Consider the following 23,724-nt stretch of genomic DNA (forward strand, 5'->3'; position numbering starts at 1 on the left):
CTCTCAAGATGTGACACAGGGGAAACAACCACAACAGGATGTGGCTTTCTTTAACAGGGAATGGAGCAAGGCACTTAGCTGTTTGCATTAAGGGCTAACGAGCAGAGGTGGTTAGAGGTGAGACTTCTCTGGTCTACAAATTCTTTGGCTGAAATAACCTGGAAAAGGAATGTGGTAGTACCGGTTAATTACTGCCATAGGAATGTGTCTGGGACTTCAAAGCAGTCTTGTAGGGGGAGGGGACTGAATAGACTCCATAGGTGCGTGATGGGAGATGATGGAGTTGAAGCTTTGACTGGCCGTTGACTCATTCATTTTGGAGTGAGTTAGAAATACCAAGCCTTTTATTAACTACTGGCAAGTAACAACCGACAACGTATGTAACTTTGTATCATAGAATAGAATCATAGAGGGGGTTGGGTTGGAAGGGACCTTAAATAGCATCAAATTCCAACCCCCTGCCATGGGCAGGGACACCTCCCACTAGGCCTCATCCAGCCTGGCCTTGAACACCTCCAGGGATGGGGCAGTCACAGCTTCTCTGGGCAGTCTGGGCCAGGGCCTCACCCTCCTCTGAGTGAGGAATTTCTTCCTAACATCTGATATAAATCTCCCCTCCTTTCGTTTAAAGCCATTCCCACCACTACACCCTCCCTGACACAGAGTCCCTCCCCAGCTTTCCTGTAGGCCCCTTTAGGTACTGGCAGGCCGCTGTAAGGTCTCTCTGGCGCTGTCTCTTCTCCAGGCTGAACAACCCCAATGCCCTCAGCCTGTCCGTGTAGGAGAGGTGCTCCAGTCCCTTGATCATCCTCATGGCCATCCTCCTAACTCATTTTAGTACATCCATGTCCTTCTTGTGCTGCAGGCCCCAGAGCTGAACACAGTACTCCAGGCAGGGAGTCTCATGAAATATATATAACCTATTAATGTCTACATATAATTTGTTATTCTAAACCTTTCACATATATAAACTACAGAAGTACCTGGAAATCTAACAGCCAGGAAAGCATTCAAACCACCTATTTGTAACAGCTAGTCACATGCATGTTCTATTTATTGTGAATGAATGAAATTTGGAACAACTTCAGTTTCCATACACTGATTTATATTTATTCTCATTTGTGGCCTCCGTGCATCAACATGTAAACATCTTTCCCAACCCCACAATTAATAGCCCCCCCACTAAAACTTGTACAGCACAATCTGTATGGTTTCCTACAATAAAACACTTTAATTTTATATTTTTAGAAAAAAAAGTAGAACTTCCCCCCCCAAAAAAAAAGCTTCTTAAAAAAATAATTTTTGGTAGCCTGTGTTGGAAGCAGGTAACTTTTGAAGTAAATTTAGGCACAGTCTGGTAAGTAGCTGCCAGAACGAGTGGAAGGAGTTCTCTCACTTGTCTCGCATGAGTACCATTTCTGTCAGTTGGATGAGGGCTTCTCTTTCAGGGGATGGTCGCAGCTTGCTGATCTCTCTTGTAGCTTCATGGCAGTAGCGCTGGGCGAGGTAGGTCGTTTGCTGCACACCATCACTCTTATGTAGGAAGACAGTTAAACAGAACGGGTAACTGATCGGCCCCCTTTTGCCTCTTACAGGTACAGCGGGCAGTTTTAAAGTCAGTAAGTACCCTGAACATCTACCTATATTCTGAAGCAGAAGAGGATTCATTTTATACCCGCTGAATCCTACATCTCTTCCCCAAAGCTCTGAAATACTAAAACTCTCCCATGCTAAGCTTAATTATATTTATAAAACAACACTGCTATTACTAAGATATGATTCAGTAGGACTAGAAACTAATTGATCAACCCCTCCCCATTCTACCCAAAATAGAGGCATACAAAAAAAATTCACAAACATGCTATGCTGACTAAATATGTACTAATTCTGCACAGACAATTATTCACTCTTTTCACATCAGAGTCAATTAAAACTGGAGTGCGTGCTTCAGTTGCGAGAATTAGTCGCTGCTTTCATCAGTTGTTGGACGCAGGAACTCTTCAACTGAAGGAACTGAGTTTATGCATGAGCTTTTTGTTTTATTATGGAGATTTTATGCTATTTGAGGGGGAAAAAGCTATTAAATCCAGTAACCAGTAACTTTTAAACCACTGCCAGTAAGGCAATTGTAGAGTACTAACTTGGTATTGCACACAGCTTGTTACTTAATGTATATGTGAAAAATGCAACCCTGCCATTTTACTTCAGAGGCACTGAATTTCATACCGACTTCAGTGGGAACAGCACTTTGGGAATGAAGTAGTTGGTACCAGTCCTACCTGCAACACGTATTTCCGAGCACGTTCAACATCTCCTGGTTTACTGAATCGTCTCATTATCATTGCATTCATTTCTGGAAACTAAGCACAAAGTGAGAAGTTTTTTTTTTGTACTGCTTATGAGTTGTTCTCCGTGTAGCTGCTGGCTATGCTGAGGTGAAAAAGAAACTGAGGTAGAGCCTCCTTTCCCTGCTGTTGTTGTTACTACAGATACCAGTAAACACAGTTACATTGCAGTACGCTCATAAACAATGATCTGCTTTCCCTGCACACACACCTTTGGGCCTGAAACCACAGATCTACAAACTTCTTGTTGGCGAACAAACATGCAACATTCCTCTTTGTTGTGACATTTCCCTATTAGTCAGAGGTAGTCATCTTAGAAGATAGGTTTAAAAGTTTACTGGTGACTCATACCTGGCTTTCTTTAGATTCTAGCTTTTTTCCTGTGTAATGACAAGTTAATTGTGATGTTCATATTATTCATATTTACAATGATACATGAGGTACATGCTTGCATGTTTTACATTTAAGCTCCAAAGAATATAAAAATACCCAAACCTGTAATGAAAAGCTATTTTTAACAGTTGTACAGATTTAAAGGGTAGTATGTAAGCATTTGATAGCAATGCTAATAATAACTATAAACCCTCATTCTTCAGCTGTACTAGTTAAAGAGTAACTTTCGAATTAGCATGCAGTAGTATAATTCTTAAAAAACAATCAGGATTTTTTTTTATAATGTGAATGAGCTTAAAATACAAAGCAAAGAGGCCTTATGTCAAGCTAAACAATTTTGGTTAAAGGCCACTCAATATTTCAATGCAAAAAAAGATGCCTTTTAGAGGAAGGGTAGAGGACAAGAAGAAAAGGCTATCATTTAAGATCCAGACAACATTAAAAACTTAAGTATGGTTGTCAGGAAGAAAATATGGGGATTACCAGATAAGTTAAAGGGTATGTAGGATAGCAGTAATATTAATTCTGAGACATAAGACAGACTATAACTAACAATTACATTTTGGACCATCTTCAAGTCCTTGGCTCAGGACTTTTTATTCTCAGATAAAAATAGATGAAACATCTTTTAGTAGCAACACAGATAAGCATTTGTTGAAGCTCCAGATTTTTTTTAGCACTTCTGCTTTGTTTATATATGATTTAAGTCTGTAGTGCTGTTCTTCCAGTTCCTTGAAAATGGCAGGAAATGTTCAGCTAAGAAGTCTTACATTTAATGCAAGATGATCAAGTTACCTTTCAATGAAAGATTGAATGGGAAGCTTCCACTTCTTATCTATCAAATACAAATGACTAAAAGTATTTAAAAGTGACCTATGAAGTTCAAGTAAGATTTTTAAAATAAAATTGATGTTTTTGTTGCATTTCCATATTATTAATTATCTTATCAAACTAACTAAATGAATAGGGGGTTGTTCCAAGTCAGAGACAAACAACCAACCCAAATACATGAATAAAATAATAGTTCTAATTAACCAAAAATGGAATATTCAACATTCACAAGACAGTTAGTGTCACCTTTTCTCTGCCAAACCCTGTTCAGTCTTTGTGCTGTGTCCTCGTATCTCCCTTCAGGTATTTTAAAATGCATCCTCTTTCAGTACCTGGCTCTCACTGTTCCTTTAGACAACTCCAGTTGTTGATGACTAACAACGTCCTGCTGTGCATCAACAAATTCTGAAATAATGATTCAAGAACAAGTTCACAAACCCCCCCAGACTAGCCTGTGGGGAGGAACTCAGAACTTGGAGGAGGCTGTTCTCAGCATACATCAGTCTGCATTCTTAAGTGGCTGATAATCTTCACTTTCTTTTGTGAGATACCTGTCCCTGTAAGTGCCCAAAGGAAGAGGAAACAAACATGCATATATTCCAGCCTCCCCCTGGGTTCTTTCTGTTATAAAATTTTTGTTGTTGTTTTTAATGATTTTGAACTTTTCCCATCTCAAGCACTGAGCAATTCCAATGAGAGAACAGACTAGAGCCCTCACTTGAACAAGGTGTGCCAGTTTTCATATCATGAAGTTTAGAAGGATGGCTTTGTAAGTCCCTAACCTTCTTTCCTCAGGTGAACCGGAGGCTTGAGCAAGGTGCATTAAACTTTCCCTTTTAAGGTTTAGTAGAAGCTTGAATGTTTCTGTCGGTGCTGCTAGCACTTCTGTTTACTTTGCACTCCTCCAAATCATTCTCAAGCCACTAAAAATCATGACCATTTTTTAAGCTTATTTATGATACTCCTTTCTCTTATCCAAACTACTGTTATATTTACCTCTGGTAGCACAACTGTAAAGAAGGGAAAGCTTTCCATATTTTTAACTGGTTAAGACTTGGCCCCAAAACGGATACAAATCCTAGAGCTTGGCAAAAGGGATACATAGTGAGAGCCTACTGAGAACATGTCTCCGGAAAGAACATGAGCAAGCAGCCACTTAGGAATAACCTGCAGAAAACACTCAGAATTTCTGAATTTTTGCAAAGGCTGGCATTTGGGGCAGCAAAAGATTAATGCTTCTCTTGATAAAAGGGCCTAATGGTAGGAGGGGTTGTGGAAGAAGGTGCTCATCAATCTGAAAAAACACGTGTGTGCACTCTACATCCAGCTGATCCTGAACGCACTGATTTTTCACACGTGCCTCTGCTGCAGGCTTGATGTGTTCAAGCTAGACCTCTGTGTGGCTGTCAGGAGCAGCATGTGGCTTTTGGTTTGGGAGAGATGTGTCCCTTTTGACTTACCTGCCGACAAGCAAACAAGACAGGGCCTGTGGCTAATCCAAGCTTGAGATCCGCTGCTGCTGGTTTGCCTAGACGGTCAGCACATGATGTAAAATCCAGCACGTCGTCTATTAGCTGGAAGAAGATAAACATACAGATTAATTTAAGGCAGGGTTCTTTTTTGTTTTCTTAAAACTAGATACAGAATAATCCTTGTTAAAATTTATAGAAAGAATGAAGACAACCCACTTTGACTTCTAAGGCAGCTGGGGAAGAGTTTAGATTCCTTTTAGTTGAATAAAAGCACTACCTGAAAAGCTATGCCAACATTTTTTCCGTACTGGTATGCAATCTCATGAACTTTGGGATCAGGGCAGCCTAGAATTGAAACCTGAAAAGAAAAACAAAACAAATTAATAGAGAGCTTTAGTTAGCATCCCCTTCTAGTCTCTGACCAGAGGTGCAACGCTGCAAGCACAGGCAGCAGGAATCTGGGAAAGGATTAAAAGCTGAGTCAGGCACACATTCCTGCTTATCTCTTGGATACACAACAAATAGCCAGGCTCATTGGAAAACAAGGCTGAACAGCAGCGCAGTATGAGAAATATATGCAACTCTGGAAAGATATTAGCATTATTAAATATTAATCAGCTGGAAATTATAATGCAAGGATGGAGGGAAGGAATACAAATGCACTGCATGTGCAGGCTAGTAGTCATATACAGTCCAGAGACAAGAGAAATTAAATTTATTACGTATCTGAATCAGCTAGGGGATAATTAGAGGTCAGATAAGAGATAAATGGACATTACATGCCTCATAGAAGATCCACAAAATTGGAAGTGATGCACCCAATACAGGAGGGAGTTGAGATAAGGAAAATTATGTTTAAGGTGATGTTAACTGTCTAAAGCTGAATTGCTCGGGAAGACAACTGATAAGTTTTCAGACAGAAGTATCAAGGGATAATTAGTGGCAAAGAAAAATAGATAGCGAATGAAAAAAGCACACCAAGCTAGACAGAAGTATCACTAAACTGAACATTTTGAGTACAGATACAGAAATTGACTACTTGAGAGACAAGATTTTGCTGAATAAACTCCACAAAGCTAAAATAAAGGATGCTGAGTAAGATCAGAGAATTAATATCTTGCCCTAAAGTAAGGGCACTTACACTATTGCACTTACATATTGATTATACACTTTGCAAAAGGAGGTTGGTTACATTTAAAGACTCAGTTTTATTTCAGCCTTCAATAAAGCAATCAGGAATAGGGGACAGAAATCCATCCAAGTCTACTGTGACTAGCGGAAGGAGCAAGGGTACATTTTATTTAATGTCAGACTAAAAATACATGCTAGGAGAGCCATGCAACATAAAAATAAGTACATAAATATCATCTTTAAAAAGAGTATGTAAGGTAGGATCACTAAAAATACAAAAAGCAAAAAAAGCAAACAACCTAAAAGCAAGCCCAAGAGTAGCTTTGAAGGTGAATACAAAGATTTAAATACAGAGTTAGATTCTGAAGGATATACCCTAATATGATGCAATTTGCATTAAGATTAGAGATTACTTCAGGCATCAGTGCATTTTGTAACTAAGCACCAGAAAACTTCCTATCATAACCTTTATCAATGGGTAACAGTTAAAACCCAGGAATCTGGATCCCTCAGTCATTAACATCTTGCATTTCCCAATTTTAGGAGGGCAGCATGACAGGGAAACGATGCTAGGTTTGTCTGTTCATATGAAATCCTGAAGGCCATTAAAACAATGAACTTCAAATATAAGGTGTTTAAATACAAGTTACTAATGACTATCCAAATAGAATATCCTGCCCTTCTATCCTCCTTTTGATGCTTGTCTCTTAAATAGCAGTATTTGCCCCAAAGAGCTAACAGCATCTGCTGCTGCACAACGCCCAGCACACTTTTGGTTGCTTCTGTCATACCAGTAAAGATCAGCAAGGCAGGGTGACTGCACCTACCCTGTTCCAATGAAACCTTTACCTATTGCTACGTTTAATGGGAAGAATTAAAACACGGAATTCAGTAGGACAGTTTCTAAATGACAAGATCGTGGTTGATGGCAAAAGGTCAGAGCGAGGACAACTTGGTAGATGGAGAAGGGAAATGCCATGTACAGAGCAGAGCTTTCTTGTTTAACCTGAAAGGTCAGAGCAGAGCTACCCCTGTAGGGAGATAGTTTTCTGGGGACAGTGTCATTACCTATATAATTACAGTATATGTACATTTAAAAAACACAAGCATGGGTTATAGAACATCTTTACACGAACAAAATTTATCGATGTAAAAATGAATTCTTGCATCTTTGCAAGAGAAGAGCATCATATCTCCTTTTCAAGCTATGAGCATTCCTAAGAACCAACAAAATCAAACAAATCCAGCAGATTTATACACCTATCGCTCCTCAAGTGAGCTGCTCTCTTACCACGGCCACATCATAAACCTGCAACATGACTGGGGCTCGTCTACCAAGGAGATCCTTCAGGAACCAATTTCTGAAATTGCTCTTGTGGATTATTGCCCCCGCATGGCCACTGACTGGGATGCAGGCAGGCTCGTCCCAGTCAGCCTGCCGCTCTGCAGCGACGGAATGGAAACTGAAGCCATGCTGCGATAATAGCATGCATTTACACATAAAGAGCAGTGTAACAATATAAATAAATTGTATGTGCTTAACTGATAAAGCTCACCCTCTGAGAGCATCCTATAGTTCCCAAGGTATGACTGGTTGATTACAAATTTAATCTTGCCAGAATCCAGCTATGCCTCTAGTAAATCCTGATGAGAAAACCCTAATACTAAGTGGAATGAATTCTTTAGAAAGTTTCTTTAAATTCAGGAAAGCAAGCCAATCTGCTTAGTATTATTTCAAACACGCTTTTTAAAACTAAAAAAATAAATAAAATAATAATAGTTTCTGATCTTTTATGTTACACAGGAGCCTATAAACTAATCATGCCTCTCTACTGATTTTTCACATCCATAAAATATCCTCCATCAGCTCTGGATACATGGGAGAATTCTCTTATCATGGGAGAATACAGCAGCTGGTGTTTAAAGCATTTGCACATCTATACCAGTGACTTGTAGACCCAATAGAAAATCCCACTGTTGGGCAGAAATATGCTTGTATAAATAGTACAGGAGATGTTTGCTGTCAAACTCCCTTCCCTCTCCAAGGCTGCTGGCTATCTTGGAAAGGAAGAGGCTCTGAAATCTTCCCCTTTGCCTGCTCTCCAGCCTTTCTCCTCCATGCCCCTCTCCAGAAGCAGTCAGGATCCTGCTGTCTCAGTTGTGGCTCATCCAGCACTGGTTCCAGATGGCACTGTCCTCTATCCAGTGGGATCACAGAATAGTTTGGGTTGAAAGGGGCCTCTGAAGGTTATTTGGTGAAGTCATCTGCTCAAAGCTTACTGCACAGTCAGAACAGGCTGCTCAGGGCTGTGTCCAGTTGAGTTCTGAACATCTCCAAGGATGGAGACCCCACACCCTGTATGGGCAACATGGTTCAGTGTATGACCAACCTCACGGAGAAGTTTTTCTTAATAGTAAATTTAATTCTTTCATGTAACTACTCCTTTCACTGTGCATCTCCATCTCTTGGACCATTGTGTGCTCCAGCCACCTACCATCATGGTTGGCCCTTCACTGAACCCACTCAACAAAACGAATGTTTGCCTTGTATGAGGGAACCAGCCTTGGGCACACCACTGCCAGTGAGGTCTCACATGCTGGATAGAAAACCCACAGCCCTTGACACACGAGCTGTGCTGCTGGTGATGCCGCCCTGTATGTGCTTAGCCCTCGCTGCTACCTTATCCTCCAGCCTCTTCAAACCCTTTTTTGTAACTACTCTTGGGAGGGGCGTTATGAAGGCCTCCCTGAGAGAGAAAGATATCTGCCCAGCAGCAGCCTGCCCACACAGCAGACAACTCTCTTGTCCAGAGTTTGCATTTTCATACATTTTACCTGTTCTCAAGTAATTCCTATTTTATTTAACTCATGTATTGTCATAACACGCTAGCCAGGTGCTTGCTTATGAAGAATTGAACTTTTACAGAAGTGAAGGTTACCTGCCTGAATATCTGTAATCCATTTGTGGGAATCTTTTCCACAGTAAGCAGATTATGAAGAAGAAACAGCACCAGAGGAACTACTGTATTATGTACGAAGCAAGGAAAGCTATTGCCTGACCCTCTGATGCCACTGATACTGCTAGCCTACATCTGTCATCGGCCTTCATTGTAGTCTGCATGCCTAGTTTGAGGGTGGGGCACAGATCAATTTTGGTGGTGCTGTTCCAGCTTCTAGTATTTCAGAAGTCACAGCAGTTCCATACCCTGCTATGTTTTTCTCAGGTGGAGCTCTGTGCACACGTGAAACCATGAACTTGTTAAGCTCACAGGCTGATCCAGAGCTGCAGGCTATTCTTTTTCTTCAGTCCCTAAGGCAGACCTTCCATCTCCAGCCTCGTCTTGCTCACAGAGGCTGCGTGCTCTCTCCCTATCAGGGAAATCAAGAATCTCTAATGCAACTTTACACAGATCTCAAAACAAGCATGATTAATCCCTCTTCTGAGAGCATGTTATGCAAATTCTAAATAGCTTTCCCGGGGTTAGGAATTCACATTACAGTAAGATTAAAAAAAAGACAGAAAGAGAACCTGCTAAGCTTATTTTGCTATCTCCAGCTTGACTGATGACAGACGGAAATTCCACTTCAGCTTTATTGTTTCTTAAGTCTTGAACCAACGTCACCTGCAATGGTTCTCTGAAATAAGGCCTTTCATAAATAAGTAACTAAGGCTTCAGTGACCCTCCGGGCCATCTGCCACCATCTACTTTTGCACTGTATTACTTTCACTGCAACTTTGGTGACGTTCTCCAATTTAAAACTATTCTAGAAATAAACTGTGGTCTGGGATGACTAATATCTTCAAGAGACTGTTCTGTCCATTAAAGAAAAATAATTACTATCTTAAGGGACTTTTGATTCAAATGCAGTCATGCTTTGGAGATACAGAAGATATCGAATGCAGTGAACATACCTACTAGCATTGATAGAGAAGCTATTGCCTTGTTCAGACATTTTATGAGGAACACTCTACTCCCCCTTCTCAGCGTAGAGTTCTAAGATGCCTCCTGATCTACTTTCACATTTTTATTTTAGTGAATACTTGTATCTCATTTAGGCACTGAAAACAACATCTTCTCCAGTCATTAACAGGAACTGAACTGCACCTAATGGCACACCGGCCTGGTTACAACTGATGTTCTGTAAACCAGTGATCTCTCCCCTTAGCTTTGTGCCTGACAATCAGATGTGAATACTCTTTATTCTCCAGCTGATTTTCCTTTCGAGCAAGACTGATGATCCTACCGATCATCTTCACTACTGAGAACAGAATTCCCTTCTAATTTCATCCTTCTCCTCAAGTAGTCAAGAACATCGAAGTGAGGGAAAAAGGAAAACAAACAAACAAAGAATCCAAACCACAAAAACAAACTTTTCACTGATAAAAGTATCAGTAGAGTTCCCCGATCCATGAAACTGAAGGAGATATGCTGATACATGAGGAGACACATCGTTGATACTGTGGGCAGTGAGCATGGTTTTGCTTTAAGGACAGGCCTCTCCCTTGCTTTAATTTCTAACACAAATTCTACTGCATATGAAATCCCAAAAATTCAGCACTGGAACAACTCCGAACAACTACTTGAAGAACAGCAGCCAAACACACATCCTTCCTATTCATGAGCATCACAGCTACAATGTGGAGGTAACTGCTTAAGTCCTTAACTCTTCTGTGAGTTATGAAAAGGAAAAAAAAAAATCACTTACTACTCCTTACTACTCCAACTACCCACTAATATAAAAGAAGAATTGCAAAAGGAAATTCTTGCCTGGGCCATACTGCCATTAATATCAGCAATACAGAATATTTAAGCTCTCTCCTCCAGCTGGAAGAATTTATATAATGGAAGATATATAGAGATATCTTTATACACAAGATAGCATCCCAACAGTTTGTCTTTCACTCTGCATGAGTCCTCTTAATAAAAGCAACACTTTTAAAACACTTGCTGTTTATTGTATAAAACTACCAGTTTTCTGAGAACAAAGGATGAAGATGAGCACTAGCATATGTTTTTAATCTAATTCCCTTAGAAATCCCTCTTGCTGTGGCATACACCATCTATACCTCCTTCAGGAAAAGGAAAAGAAAAATTAGATGTTACAACTTTTTGGATAAGCCTGTTGTCTACCTTCTCTATTTTCTGCACTATGACTGAAGTTTTTTTTGATAAGGACATTGTCTAGAATGAGATCTTTCTGTAATGAATTAACAGAACTGAATGACAGGTAGGGTTAGATATAGCAAGATCTTAAAAAACAAAACAAAACAAACACATCAGACGAACCAAGAAGCACATACTTCTGTTGTTTGAGAATGTAAAGCGGAGTATATGCAAGCAGTTGTTTCCTCCTACTGTTATCATTTAAGGTCCCATTCTACACCAGTGAATGGGACCAGACGTCGAAGATGTCTTAAAATCAAATTACAGGCTTGAGAATTCTCAACTGACATTAAAAACCACTGTCTCAAACTTGCAGAATTTCATAAATTTGAGGTTACTGTTGTGAACTTTGTTCTGATGCAAGTGAGGAGAACAATAAATCTCTTTATAAATATAAAACAGGAAAAAATGAAAACCAATATTGGAGGCTACACAGCTGAATTGAGATGAAATTCACAATCTCAAACCCATTCTGGCAGAACACCAATTAAAGGGTTTACTTTGGAGGGCCTCCAGAGGAAGCAGAAATAATTAGGAGTTTAGCTGTGAAGCTTACAGTATGGTATGTTAACGTTAGAAGAGACAGACGTACATACTGCTTTACAACTGTTTGCTATAAGACTCGCAGTCTTCTTAAAAGTCTTCTCGAGGTAGTGAGCAAATCTCTCGTTCTCATTTTCCTTGGAACCCAGCTGGAGGAATTCACCTAAAAATGTGCACAGATAGGAGTTTTTATTTGTGGGTTTACTGCTTTGGCAAACAAGTCTTAGGATAAAAATAGAAAAAGACCTTACCACGCACCAGATCTTCAATCACCTGAGTTAGAACAGAGATGATAGTAGTGTTTCCAATTCGTGCTAAAGCTAGGGAAGCAGCTGACAGGATGAAATCACCAGCTAGAACAGCCTACGAACAAAACAGAAAAATATACCTTTTAAGTCTTTTCCTGTAAGTGTTAGTAAAGACAATACCATTTCCTTTATTTGGCAGGTCTACTCACATCACATCATTTTCCTATATAAAGTATAAATTCCTCACTGTAATAGAGAGAAAACAAGATGGTTGAATATTAAAATTGGCACCATTTCTGAATCCCTCTCTTATAGTGCTGTTTAGACTTTTCCATATGAGCAGTGTCCTCCCTCTATGCAATATTGGAATCTGTTTGCCTGTGAACTTTAAAACATTGCCTTTCCACTTGACTGTTCTGTCACATCACCTTTAAATTGCCTCGGTAAGTTCTGACGTACCAGCAATTTACTTGTTTCCTTGCATTTGCTCATTAAGACTCTCCATAAAGAAATGCCTCTCTCAAAAAATCCTCATGCTGAATTAAAACCTTTTTGCATTTATTACTGAAACAGGCTAACCTACTGCGTTCTGGATGAGGTACAAGAACAAAGCATTCCAGCAGCACCACATGGGGAAGCTGAAAGCATTAAGAATCACACTGCAATTATACCTTCTCAAATGCTTCCAAAGTTCAGTAAGAAGACATCCATTTGTTTTACCTACAGTCCACAAGCACTGCTTCAAGCTTCTTCTGGAATATCCCAAGACTATCCCAATATCCCAAGAATATCCCCTAAGCATAGTAAAACTGTGCCCCAGCAGAGTAACATGACAAACCCTCCCTAGGTATTTCTGCTTTTCCAGAACTCGATGGCAAGCCTTGCACGTGACGAAAAACTCACCTTCCTCTCTCCCCAGATTTGGTTGACTGTCATTTTGCCTCGACGAGAATTTGCATCATCGATAACATCATCATGTACTAGGCTAGCTGTGTGGATCATCTCTGCAATTATGGCCACAGAGCGTTGGCTGGCTTGCACCTCCCTAAAATAAAAAAACAAGAACTGTCATTAATTAAATACATTTTGTGTTGCAGAACACCAGAAGAAATCTTTGTGAAAACCAAACAGTGTTTCACTGAAAACAGCTCTTGCAGCTTTTCCATGGTCTGAACCCCATCTTTTAAACCTGAAATTAGCAAGACGAGAGAGAAGTAAGATCATGTTAGTACAGTGAGCTCCGTGGGACATTTCCATCTTTATTAGGCCTATTTCTGCCTTGCTGCGTTATTAGTACTGTGAAACTCCTGAGTTACTAACTCTAATCCCTCTAAATCCAGACTGCAATAAATAGCACAGCATTAAGGATGCTTCATTCCAAGCAGAGAGAAATCTGGAAAAGGGCAGAGAAAAGTAGTTTTGTACAGGAGTTTGAAGTTTTCCTTACCTCTGTGCTGCTCTACTTATAAGATGCAGTGTCACAAACTCCCCAAACCTTGCTAACTCTACTAACCAGCAAGCTGGAGAAGTCAGCAGACAAAGAAAACCTGTATTCAACATTTGAAAACATTAACTCATGGGTCTTATCCTTTCCCTTATCTGATTATCTTAAGACTTCAGAGGTTCCTCAAAAGCCCAAGGAATTAACTGGAATTATACTGCAATCACTTTAGGGCTGTAAACACTAACTACCTAACACTTAATGAAATTCAGCCTTTGGGAAGATCTAATACTGATGATTCAACCCTCACTAGTTCACACCTACATTATTTTTTAAACTAGACCAAAAAAAAGGTAAGGGAAGAACATAAAACCAATTATCTAGGGATCCAGGCTGGCAAAATGAATAATAAAAAAAAAAGTCATCCTAGCTCAGAAAAAAAGACCATCTACCCTAATACCCTATTGCAACTGCCTCATTCTAGTATCTTTTTCTACCTGTTTTCATCAAGAGTTGCATGCAGGATCCCAGAAATGTCTAACCCAGTCAGCCCTGCCTTATAGCTGTAACCAACCCATATGGATGAGGGAAAAAAAATAAAATGAAATAAAAATAAAATAAGATTACTTTTGACATATAGATACCTTACTTCTGGTGTACAGGTAACACAGCAAATCATGCTATTCTCCATCAGAGAGGAAAAAGAACTGAGAAAAAGAACTCAGAGAAAGCAGAGGATAATTATTTCAGCTCAGCTGAATGAAATATAAAATCTTGCATTGCCTGGTCTATTAAAATCTAGTGATTAATCACAAAATGAAAGAACATCTTGCAGTCTGCTGACATAACACAGTGTTCTGACACCTACCTCTATGCAGAAGTATGCATTGCTGTCAGTGGGAGTTCCACATCCTGAACAATAGCAGGATGTGTGGCTCACAGGCTGTGAAAATGTGGCTTTTGAAAAACACGAGAATAAGAGCTGGAAACCTTCCTGGCTGTTTGAAGGTAAGTTTTACTGTGGACTAGTAATTTAGTCAAATGCTAGTTCAGTGTAAGTAGTTTTCAGAAAAACAACCTGTTGTTACTAAGTAGGAGAACTTACCTTCAAACAACTGTAAAGGTCTCCAGCCTCTTTCATGCACTGGTCTCCTTTTGGGGACTCCCTTTTTCATTAATTATGTCAGCAGACTGGACTTCCTGCTGGGAAGTAGCAGTAAATGGCAACACTCACAGACACACCAAAATCTTTCAGCAGTATGAAGGCAGCACAAGGACAGACTTCTCAAAAGCAGGTTTTGAGAAGTTCTGTTTCGCAGTGCAGTTCATCTGTGACAATGACCAAAAATGGCATAGGAGAGCTCACAGTTCATGTGTCTGGCTGCTGGGATGTTATCTCAAATGGGGTAATTTAACCTGAACTTTTTTTTTTAATGTTACTCTTCCTGGAAAGTCTCCAGCAAAGTTCTTCCCATCTCTGGCAAGAAAGTTTGCAAGAGTTTTCTACAAACATCTTGTGAGAAAAATTCTGAATCGGAGCATGCCTATTTTAGGGAAAACACACAAGAAACAGGATCCTATTCATTCCCTGCCACTTTTCATTCTGCTTCGCCTGAAAAACAAGAGCAAAAAGTAGCAGCAGTAACTCAAGTCAATAGATAACTGGATCACCACAAGATCATTAAGGGAAATTATGCCATTTTTAGGTCATTCTCAGCATAAAGACACCCCAAGATGATATATATTTACAAAAATATATGTAACCGTCACTTTGTCTTTTTAAAAAAGAGTATACTGCATGTTTAAGTCCTTGACAATGTTTGATTTTTCACGAGGACCCCCTGCTTGATTTTATAAGCTTTTATAGACACAGCATATCCCAGGGTCTTTGCTGTAACAAAACTTGTTTCAAATGCACTGAACAAGACCAAGACTGATCTTACAGGAGAACCAACCAACCAACCCAACCTTTTTCCTCCAAAAGAACACAAAACAATATTTACAGACACAACCAAGAGCTTTGCAATGAGCTTGTCAGTAAGCAAACGTTGCCAGTTAAAAGACAGGAAACCTGCAAAACAGCTTGCAAAATTTGTGGTATGACCACACTCCTCAGAGTGCATTCTTGGTGTTAAGTCCATGTGGCTGAAAGGAATGAACAGTTCAGAAACATGGTCTGAGACACAGAAGGGCACTGCAAACTAAGGGAAGCGTAGAGAAGTGATGTATTAACCAGGAGCAAATTACAGAACAGCTGAAATACAACGTACAGTACAGGCATCTGACAACTGTGGTTTGGAGGAAGGACATAAAAGAGGGCTAAGGTTGCTGGCAGGTTGTCATGGATTAGGAAATATTCTCTAGTTTAGCTAGGTCATTACATTTAAGTATTTATCTCACCATTCTGATGATTTATTTCCCTTATTTCCCTCCCTAAATCTTTTGTGCTCACTATTTTCTCTACTGAGATGTCTTTGTACTTCTTTGACCTTCTCTTTGTTTGTCTCTATTTCCAAAACCAAAACAAGAGACATAAAAACTCCCATTTACAAACACCTCTGGAGAATATACCCGTAACAGAAATAGAGACCCAGTCAGGCTAATTCTGTGAAATTCTGCACACAGGGCGTTGTGTGAAGAAATGACAGAGGATGTGTGAAATTGAGGGCTTGCATGATCTCTTTACAACAATTCTCACTCTCACACAAAGATAAATTGTTAAGTTGTTAAACAAAACACATTGCACAAGGGGCATAAGGACTCAGGCAGGGATGGACTTTTGGCACTTGGATCTTCAAGGGGAAAAAAAAAAAGTCATACCAGCACAGAACAATTTGAATGCTTTGGACACTTTTTGATAATATTTCAGATTCTTTATGTCCTTATGCAACTGGCATTTTCCTTATAATGAATACAACTAAGTGACCTTACTCTACGAAGACAGCTATTCTAAACAGCTGCCTTTATCAAATCTAAACACAAGGGATTGAGCCACCCAATCTGGAAGCAGATTCCTGGGTATCCCCCTCCATTGTCTTAAGAAGTCTCAGCTATTCTTATATTCCAAGGGGCTCTGGGAAAAGTCTGCAGACTGCCTCAAAAGATCGGGACCTACACCCTTACAAAGTTATGCCCCGTTATTTTAACAACCAAACAAGGAAGAATATTACCTTTTCTGCTAGTATTGCACACAAAGGAAAACAAAACAAAAACAAACAAAATCACACACAAAACCAGACAAAAGAACATGCAAAAGCATGCTGGACCCAGCAAATTCTGCGACAGTTGAGAAGGGCAGTACAATGAGGCAGAAATTCAACAGCAGTAACACAAGCCCCAAAGGCAGAATTAAAAAAAAATAAAAAAAAATGCTAGGGATGAACAGCACAGGAAATTGCTCACCCCACAAGTCTACAGATGTTCTGGCCAGTGTATTTGAGTACATGTGTGGGAACCGAAGTAAAACAAGACTGAGAGAAGAATCAATATAAACTGAGCAAAGGAATGATAAAATGCTTTAAGGGAAGCGACAAGTTCAAAGAGGGGAAACCATCTCAAAAAAAGAAAGCCCACAATAATAATAAAAACCATCAGGAGAGGCAGAATGGGAAGAAGGGCTGTTTTCTTTCCCCCTTAGGTCTACAGCAGAGTAGCAGAGTGACAAATACGCAGTTTTCTTCTCTACATGTACATTTTCCCTCATGAACAGTAAAAAGTTGGAAGAACAATTTGTCACCTGGAAACCACAATCCTTTAAGAAGCAACAATAATGAGACTACGATCAGTGTGAACTGGAGGTATACGTGTATATAAATCAGGCGTTAACACACAGCCTGCTTCAAGAAACTTGAAAGCAAAGAGAAAAAAATACATATGAAACTTCATGGATCCTCAGGAAGCAGGTATGCAAAATAAGACAGTATATTCTTTGGCGTGGCCTACCCAATCCTAAAAAGGCACTGGTCATCATGCATGAACCAAAAGCAGACTATTGAAGACTTGCATAAACATATGTGAATTTCAATTGCCATTACAGACTTTGAGAAAAGTGTCACGAAGCAAAAAGGAAGGTAAATACCCTGGGATTTCATTATCTTCTTTTGTTAAAACATCTCTGTTCTCCCCCCTCAGAATTTCATTCTAAAAAAAAAACCCGTGACAGATGATGACTCAGTCTGTCCTTGTACAAGGAACACTCAAATTAATGAGGAGACTTTCAAACACCAAGCATAGTTTGGAGGTGCTGACAAAAACTGCAACAGATGTACAAAAGCTGTCAAATGACATGGGTATCTGTAAATCGGAGTGTTTGTGCTGAGGGTTGGCTATTTGCCTTAGTCCTATGCAACACTCAAACTCTGAGATCACACTTCCTCACCAGCATGGGTCGGGTCTCAAAACTGGTCCTGGCTGTTTCAATTCAGCATAACGCATGGACAGTAATATCTCCATGAGCATATGCATGTCAAAAGGCAGCAAATACGCTTTGAGAAATAAAGGTAAATTTAGTTCTTTCTATAGCTACTTCTTCCCTTTGAATCACTGTGATGTTGTATGATTCTTTACATAAATTCTGGGCTTCTTGGTGTTGCATGTACACTTACGTAACTTTGTTCATAAGCATCTCATGCTACACATTAGAATAAGATAAAACTATATTTTTCATTATTCTGACTAGAAGGATCTTCTAAAACATCACTGCTCCGTTGCTAGAAGTCTCCTAAATTTCTACCCTGAGTTTATATTTACTCTCTTACCAACATAGTACATTATCTTTGTGGTTCTTTTACCCTGATGGGCAGCTAAACTCTACCACAACCACTCTCTCAGACCCCCTCCTAAAGAAAAAGGGGGTGTTGCTCCCTGGCTTGGCTCTGGCCAGCGGTGGGTGCCTTTTGGAGCTGGCTCTGACGTGGGTGGGCTCTGGGGTGGGCAGCTGCTGACCAGCCCTGCAGCCCCCTGCTACTGAACCCTTGCCACATAAACCCAATGCAGTCTTAAATCTCTCGCTCTCCCATTCCTGATACATTTGTGGATCACAAGCCCTTCATTCTCCCTGATTATCCTTGCAGTCCACTCCTGAAGCTAGCTGCAGTTATCTTCCTTTGAGCAGGAGAATCATGGATACTTACGATTTCACAAAGCTCAATACAATGGTATTGGTACTTCCTTAGCTGAACCAGATATTCTATGATTGATGCACGATACCTGCAAGGATCACTTTAAGGTTTTTCACAGAGAAGATGGCTGTAAATCTCATTGGGGTTATGCCCTAATGGGCACTCATGAGCCTCCAAGCTCAAGCAGAAAATTTTGTTTTATTGCTCTACCTTTCATTCCACCACAGATGTCCAGTCATCAAGAATAATTCTGTCACTGCAAAGTGCCATCACCACACTCATCCCAAGATCAGTCATAAAAATATTAAGCCAATCAGTGCTGTGACAAAGGACATCCCCGAGGACTTTCACAAATACTGTTCCTGTGGTTACCTCTAACACGATGACAAAGAGTGGTACTGTGCGGGTAACTGAATTAGGCTGGAGTGAAGTTCATTAATTCTTGACAATGTTCTCCTAGAACAAGATGAACTGGCACACACAGGACAAGACACTGCCAACTAGGTTTTTCTTTCTTCTTAGAAATTATATTCACATAGAAAGGGAAAAAAATAAGATGTTGCTGGTATACAGGGCTTTCTGCCACATCAAGCCACAAAATACATGCTGTGCTCTGAGGTATAGAAATAAAGTTCAGCAAGGCACTAAGGAAAAAATGGTGCAATGGCTGGGAAATCCCTTAAGTCTGATACATTAACTAATAAAGAAGTCTAGAAACACTTCTGGCAAGGAACCAAAAATTTCATATTTGAAATTCTATATGAGGGAAGACTGGAAACATAATCGGAATGTGGAAAGCACTCCAGCCAACATCTTCCTTCAAAATGCAAGCATAACTGATAGGAACATGTGGAAAGAAGCATTTGCAATCAGCCAGAGCAAGGGATGATAGAGATACAGGGGCAATATGATGTTCTACTCTATTAAAACTGCCTTCAAGAGACAAGTAACTTGAAGAACGTGAGGACTACAGCACCTCTAAGCTTAGAATCTTACATGAAGGCATAGAAATTTGCTCCTGGGATGGGGGGTTGAAACCTCAGAATGTCTCACAGCTTTGAATATAATTATACCACCTGCTTCATGGCTTTTCTGTGTAATTACAGAAACGTTATGAAAGTCTCTTCTTGCAGCAAAGTTCTTACCTGTTCAAAGAATGTTACAGCTACGGGAATGGTTACAACTGAGAAATAGTTTTAGTTAAGTTTATACAGTTTCCAGGATTAATACAAGTTCTAATAAAGCATTTATGTAAGAAGCTAGAGTTGGCTAAACCTCTTACAAATACCAGAATTTGGCAACATCATTTACCAGTTCCAACTGCAGTATGGCCAACAATTTTACACATTTTACACTACTCGTAATGAAACCAGTAGTTCTTTTCACACTGCTAAGTACAAAAATGCAGCTTCAAAATGGAATTTAAATTTGTGTTTTACCAAGGAACTTTTTATTTTCATAAGGTTACTAGACATATTTGTGGGGAACACAGGAATGACTAACTTCTAGTATGATACATGTCCATGTACCTAAAAGCAACAGACTCACCTGGAATTACTATGGTGAATGTTGCAAGCTCTTGCCATTAGCACCACAATCATTGGTCGAAAGGCCTTTCCTTTCCCATCAAAGTAATATTCACACATTTCCCTAAGTTCTGCTGTAGATACAAGTAATTCCTAAAAGAAGGAAAAGAATATATCAGCATAAAAGTCACAAAGCCAATCTGTTAGTGTAAGCAGTATGCACAGTATTCATTCCACCTAATGTAAGCTGAAGTTTTTTTCAAAATTACTTTTATTGTAACCTGAAACACGATTGATGTATTCCAGCAGTGTAAATCAGGATAAAACAAAAATTGTGTTCTGGTTCTACAAGATGTGTAGAAATGCTCTTTTTATCTTCACTTAGGATTCAGACAGCTATTCATAAGCATGAAGGATATACCTTCAATAACTATCCTCCAAAGCAAGGGTTGCAATTAAAGTCAAAATCATTACAACGTCCCAGGACAGGCATTAAAATCCCTTACCTTTTTAATATCTTCATAGAGATTCTTCAAGTCTTTTCTACCAAGTTGAAAAGGGTCTTGGTATTTTTCATCACTAACTGTCTTACTGCAGCTGCACATTTGGGATGTACTTGTATGATGAAACCTGGTGAGTGTTTTTCAAAAGAGTAACATCGTTAAAAGTAAACTTTCCTCGATTCCCCAGACAAAAATGTTTCAAAGAGCATCTTCATCCTTCTCCTTTCCCCTCTTTCAAAATTTAGCCAAAAAAATAAACACACGACATGAAAATACTGATTTTAGCCAGCTAATGAACAAGAACTGCAAAGCTACATATTGATGAACATAGACTTTTAGGAGCTGACAAAGCACAGCATTTAGAAAACGTATCAACTAAATGCCATGCTCACTCTTGCACTTGACTGATTACAGAAGTCTTTTGGGAAACAAACTACGCTGTTCTCAATGTGTTCCTTTTTGAATATACCCTTGTCAATATAGTATACATTTTTAGATGAAGCCTTCATCTTCCAGTAACACAATTTTATTTTTTTTTTGCTTTCTTTCTTCTTCTGGGCCCTCCTAGAAAAATATTCCTGATTCGGATTTGAAAATTCCCCTTTACACACCCAGCTATATTAGATGGCCCTATCTACATTATACATTAAAATCAACACTTCCAGGAAATATAACAATTCCATGATCAGCAATAAAAGGTCAACGTTCTACCTGCATAAATCAAGGTGTATTAGGCTTAGGCCTTTTTTTATTTTTTAATATTTATTTCCTGGAGTTGAAGTTTATACCTCTTATTATATCTCCTTTTTCAAAGTGAGCTTTATGGGTTCCCCTGGAGTACTCTTGCTTTGCCTGCTGCTCTCCAGAATGGAGGACTTAGATTCCAGCTCCACACTGTAACAGTGGTCTACAATGAATTATCCAATGACGTACTATAGCAAATAACCTTATTTTCAGTCTAAGCTTACAGCTCACATCTGTAACTACACACTTCACCCAGTAACTGTGTCTTTACCCATCGCACAACAGGAATCTCCAACTTACCGCCAAAATATATTACATATTTTTGGAAATGACAACACTGAGCTTCTTTGTGCAAAGTGACACATCTGCACAAAATAAAAACAGGGTTAATTTAAAATACAGAATTTTAAACTGATGAAAATCTTGATTACAAAAGTATGATTCTTCATCGACATTGCTCCACTTCTCCCTTTTAACAACTCAGCAGCAAAGGCAGTCTCATAATCTCCTTCTGTATCACGTGAGGCGTGACTGCCAATGTGCACGTTAACTTCTGACTTACACCGACTCTTCTGTTCTAGCACCGTGAACTTTCACCCCTTTCAGCAAAGTGTATCAGTTCACTTCCAAGGAACAGCTCTAATAAAATGTTGCTTTTGTACTCACGGAAGGTGGCTTTCAAACATTTCCCGCCTTGCAGATAAATCTAGATAACACCAGTCACAGAGCAAAGGGCAAAAGCTTTCTGCAAACTACTACACTAACAGAACGTATCCTTTTTTCTTCCCCTGCAGCAATTATAACTTGGCTCACTTCTTATTATAATTTACACCTGCATATCTTCTTCCCTGTTAGATGTCAAGAACTTAACCTCCAAAGCCAACAATCTCTCCAATGATCTTTCCCTGGAGATGGAGACCAGGACCCTGGCAGATGGCTTGGTCCCAGGTACATGGTTGCAACAGGGACAAGGTGAGAAGGGAACACTTCTTTTTGTGCTCCTGGCAATGCTGCCAAGACTTGCCCAGCCCTGCTGCTTTGTGTGCACGCTGACTCAGGGGCCCAGTAAGGCTGACCCACCCTTGAAATCATTGCAATCTACACATCCACTGAACCGCCTCTCTCTCCTAAAGCCTGTTCAGAGACATGTGGAAAGACCTGAAGGTGGAGAAGAGTGCCCTCAGCATGCTCCTCACACCTCCATAGCCCCTCTTCAGCTGTCTCTGCTTGTGCACAGGGAGAGGAACAAGAGTACCACACACACCCCAGGGCACCCTTCTATCCTTCAAATGTATGGGACAAAAAAAAAGAGCCAGGCAAGCAGAGCAGGAAGGAAGGAAGCAGATGAGGAGGAAAGCAACGAGCCCTAATGTATCAAGGACTCGCAATTCACTGGTGTCTGACTCCCGTATCCCAAAAAGGGAAGTGTGTCAGTCCCATGGCTGAGACCTCTGCAAGCCTGCTCCCCCATATCTCCCATTTTCTGTCAAAAAGCGGCCGAGTGTTTCCTCTTTAGAGGTCACAGCCGGACTCTCCCCGTTACCCCGCTGCCTCAGGCTGCCAGGGCCTGGCCAGCCATGAGGCTGGGTGCAACGCAGCCTTGGGGCAAGGCACTGAAGGAGCCGGCCCTGACCGCAACCCACACCGCTAATTACACCCCCTATCAACATAAATCTCCTTCTGGGCTCCCATTTCGAGAAGCACCCGCGACGTCCCTCACCACAGCAGCACCCCCGGCTACAACAACCCCAAATCCCTCACTTCACCTTGCACCCGCAGCCCCCCCATCCCCACGGGACCCCGCTCCGAGCCTCCCCCCATCCCCCTGCCGCCCAGCCCCACCTCAGCCCTGCCGCCCCGCTGCTCCCCGCACCCCCAACCCCATTCATTGCCGGTGACCTCCAGGCGCCCCCCCGGCACTCACCGCCCCCCCGAGGGCCGGCGGCGAGGACCGGGAGCCGGGTCCCGGCACGGAGCCGTGAGGCGGCGGCAGCGGTGGCGGCGCCCGGCGGGCGGAGGCTCCGCACCTCCACCGCCACCACCACCCCCCCCAGCGCAAGGCCATGGCGTCCCCCAGCCCCGCCGCACCGGCGCCGCCTTCCCGGCCCCAGCCGCGACCCGGAGGCGGAAACCTCGACTCCGCCGCCACCCTCCGGCAGGGCGGCACGGAGGACGGACAGACAGACACATAGACAAACGGACAGACAGACAGAGGGGCATCCCCCTCGTCTCGCCCCTACGCGGGGCGAGGGAGCGGCGCCA

The 23,724-nt window shown here is 40.9% G+C and overlaps 1 protein-coding gene across 1 annotated transcript; it reads right to left on the bottom strand.

The window, feature by feature from the left end:
- Positions 1 to 1,088: 1,088 nt before the first annotated feature.
- On the bottom strand, positions 1,089 to 23,682 carry PDSS1 (decaprenyl diphosphate synthase subunit 1; the record flags this gene model as incomplete). The annotated part of the gene is given in 12 exon segments (XM_084510403.1): positions 1,089 to 1,533; positions 2,280 to 2,360; positions 5,030 to 5,143; positions 5,319 to 5,399; positions 11,934 to 12,043; positions 12,132 to 12,243; positions 13,032 to 13,173; positions 20,238 to 20,368; positions 20,722 to 20,845; positions 21,763 to 21,827; positions 23,387 to 23,560; positions 23,563 to 23,682. Coding segments are annotated over 12 exon segments (1,395 nt in total). The 3' UTR covers positions 1,089 to 1,392.
- Positions 23,683 to 23,724: the final 42 nt, after the last annotated feature.

This window comes from Aythya ferina (assembly GCF_964211825.1).
Source record: "Aythya ferina genome assembly, chromosome: 2".
In the NCBI taxonomy this organism is placed as follows: Eukaryota; Metazoa; Chordata; class Aves; order Anseriformes; family Anatidae; genus Aythya; species Aythya ferina.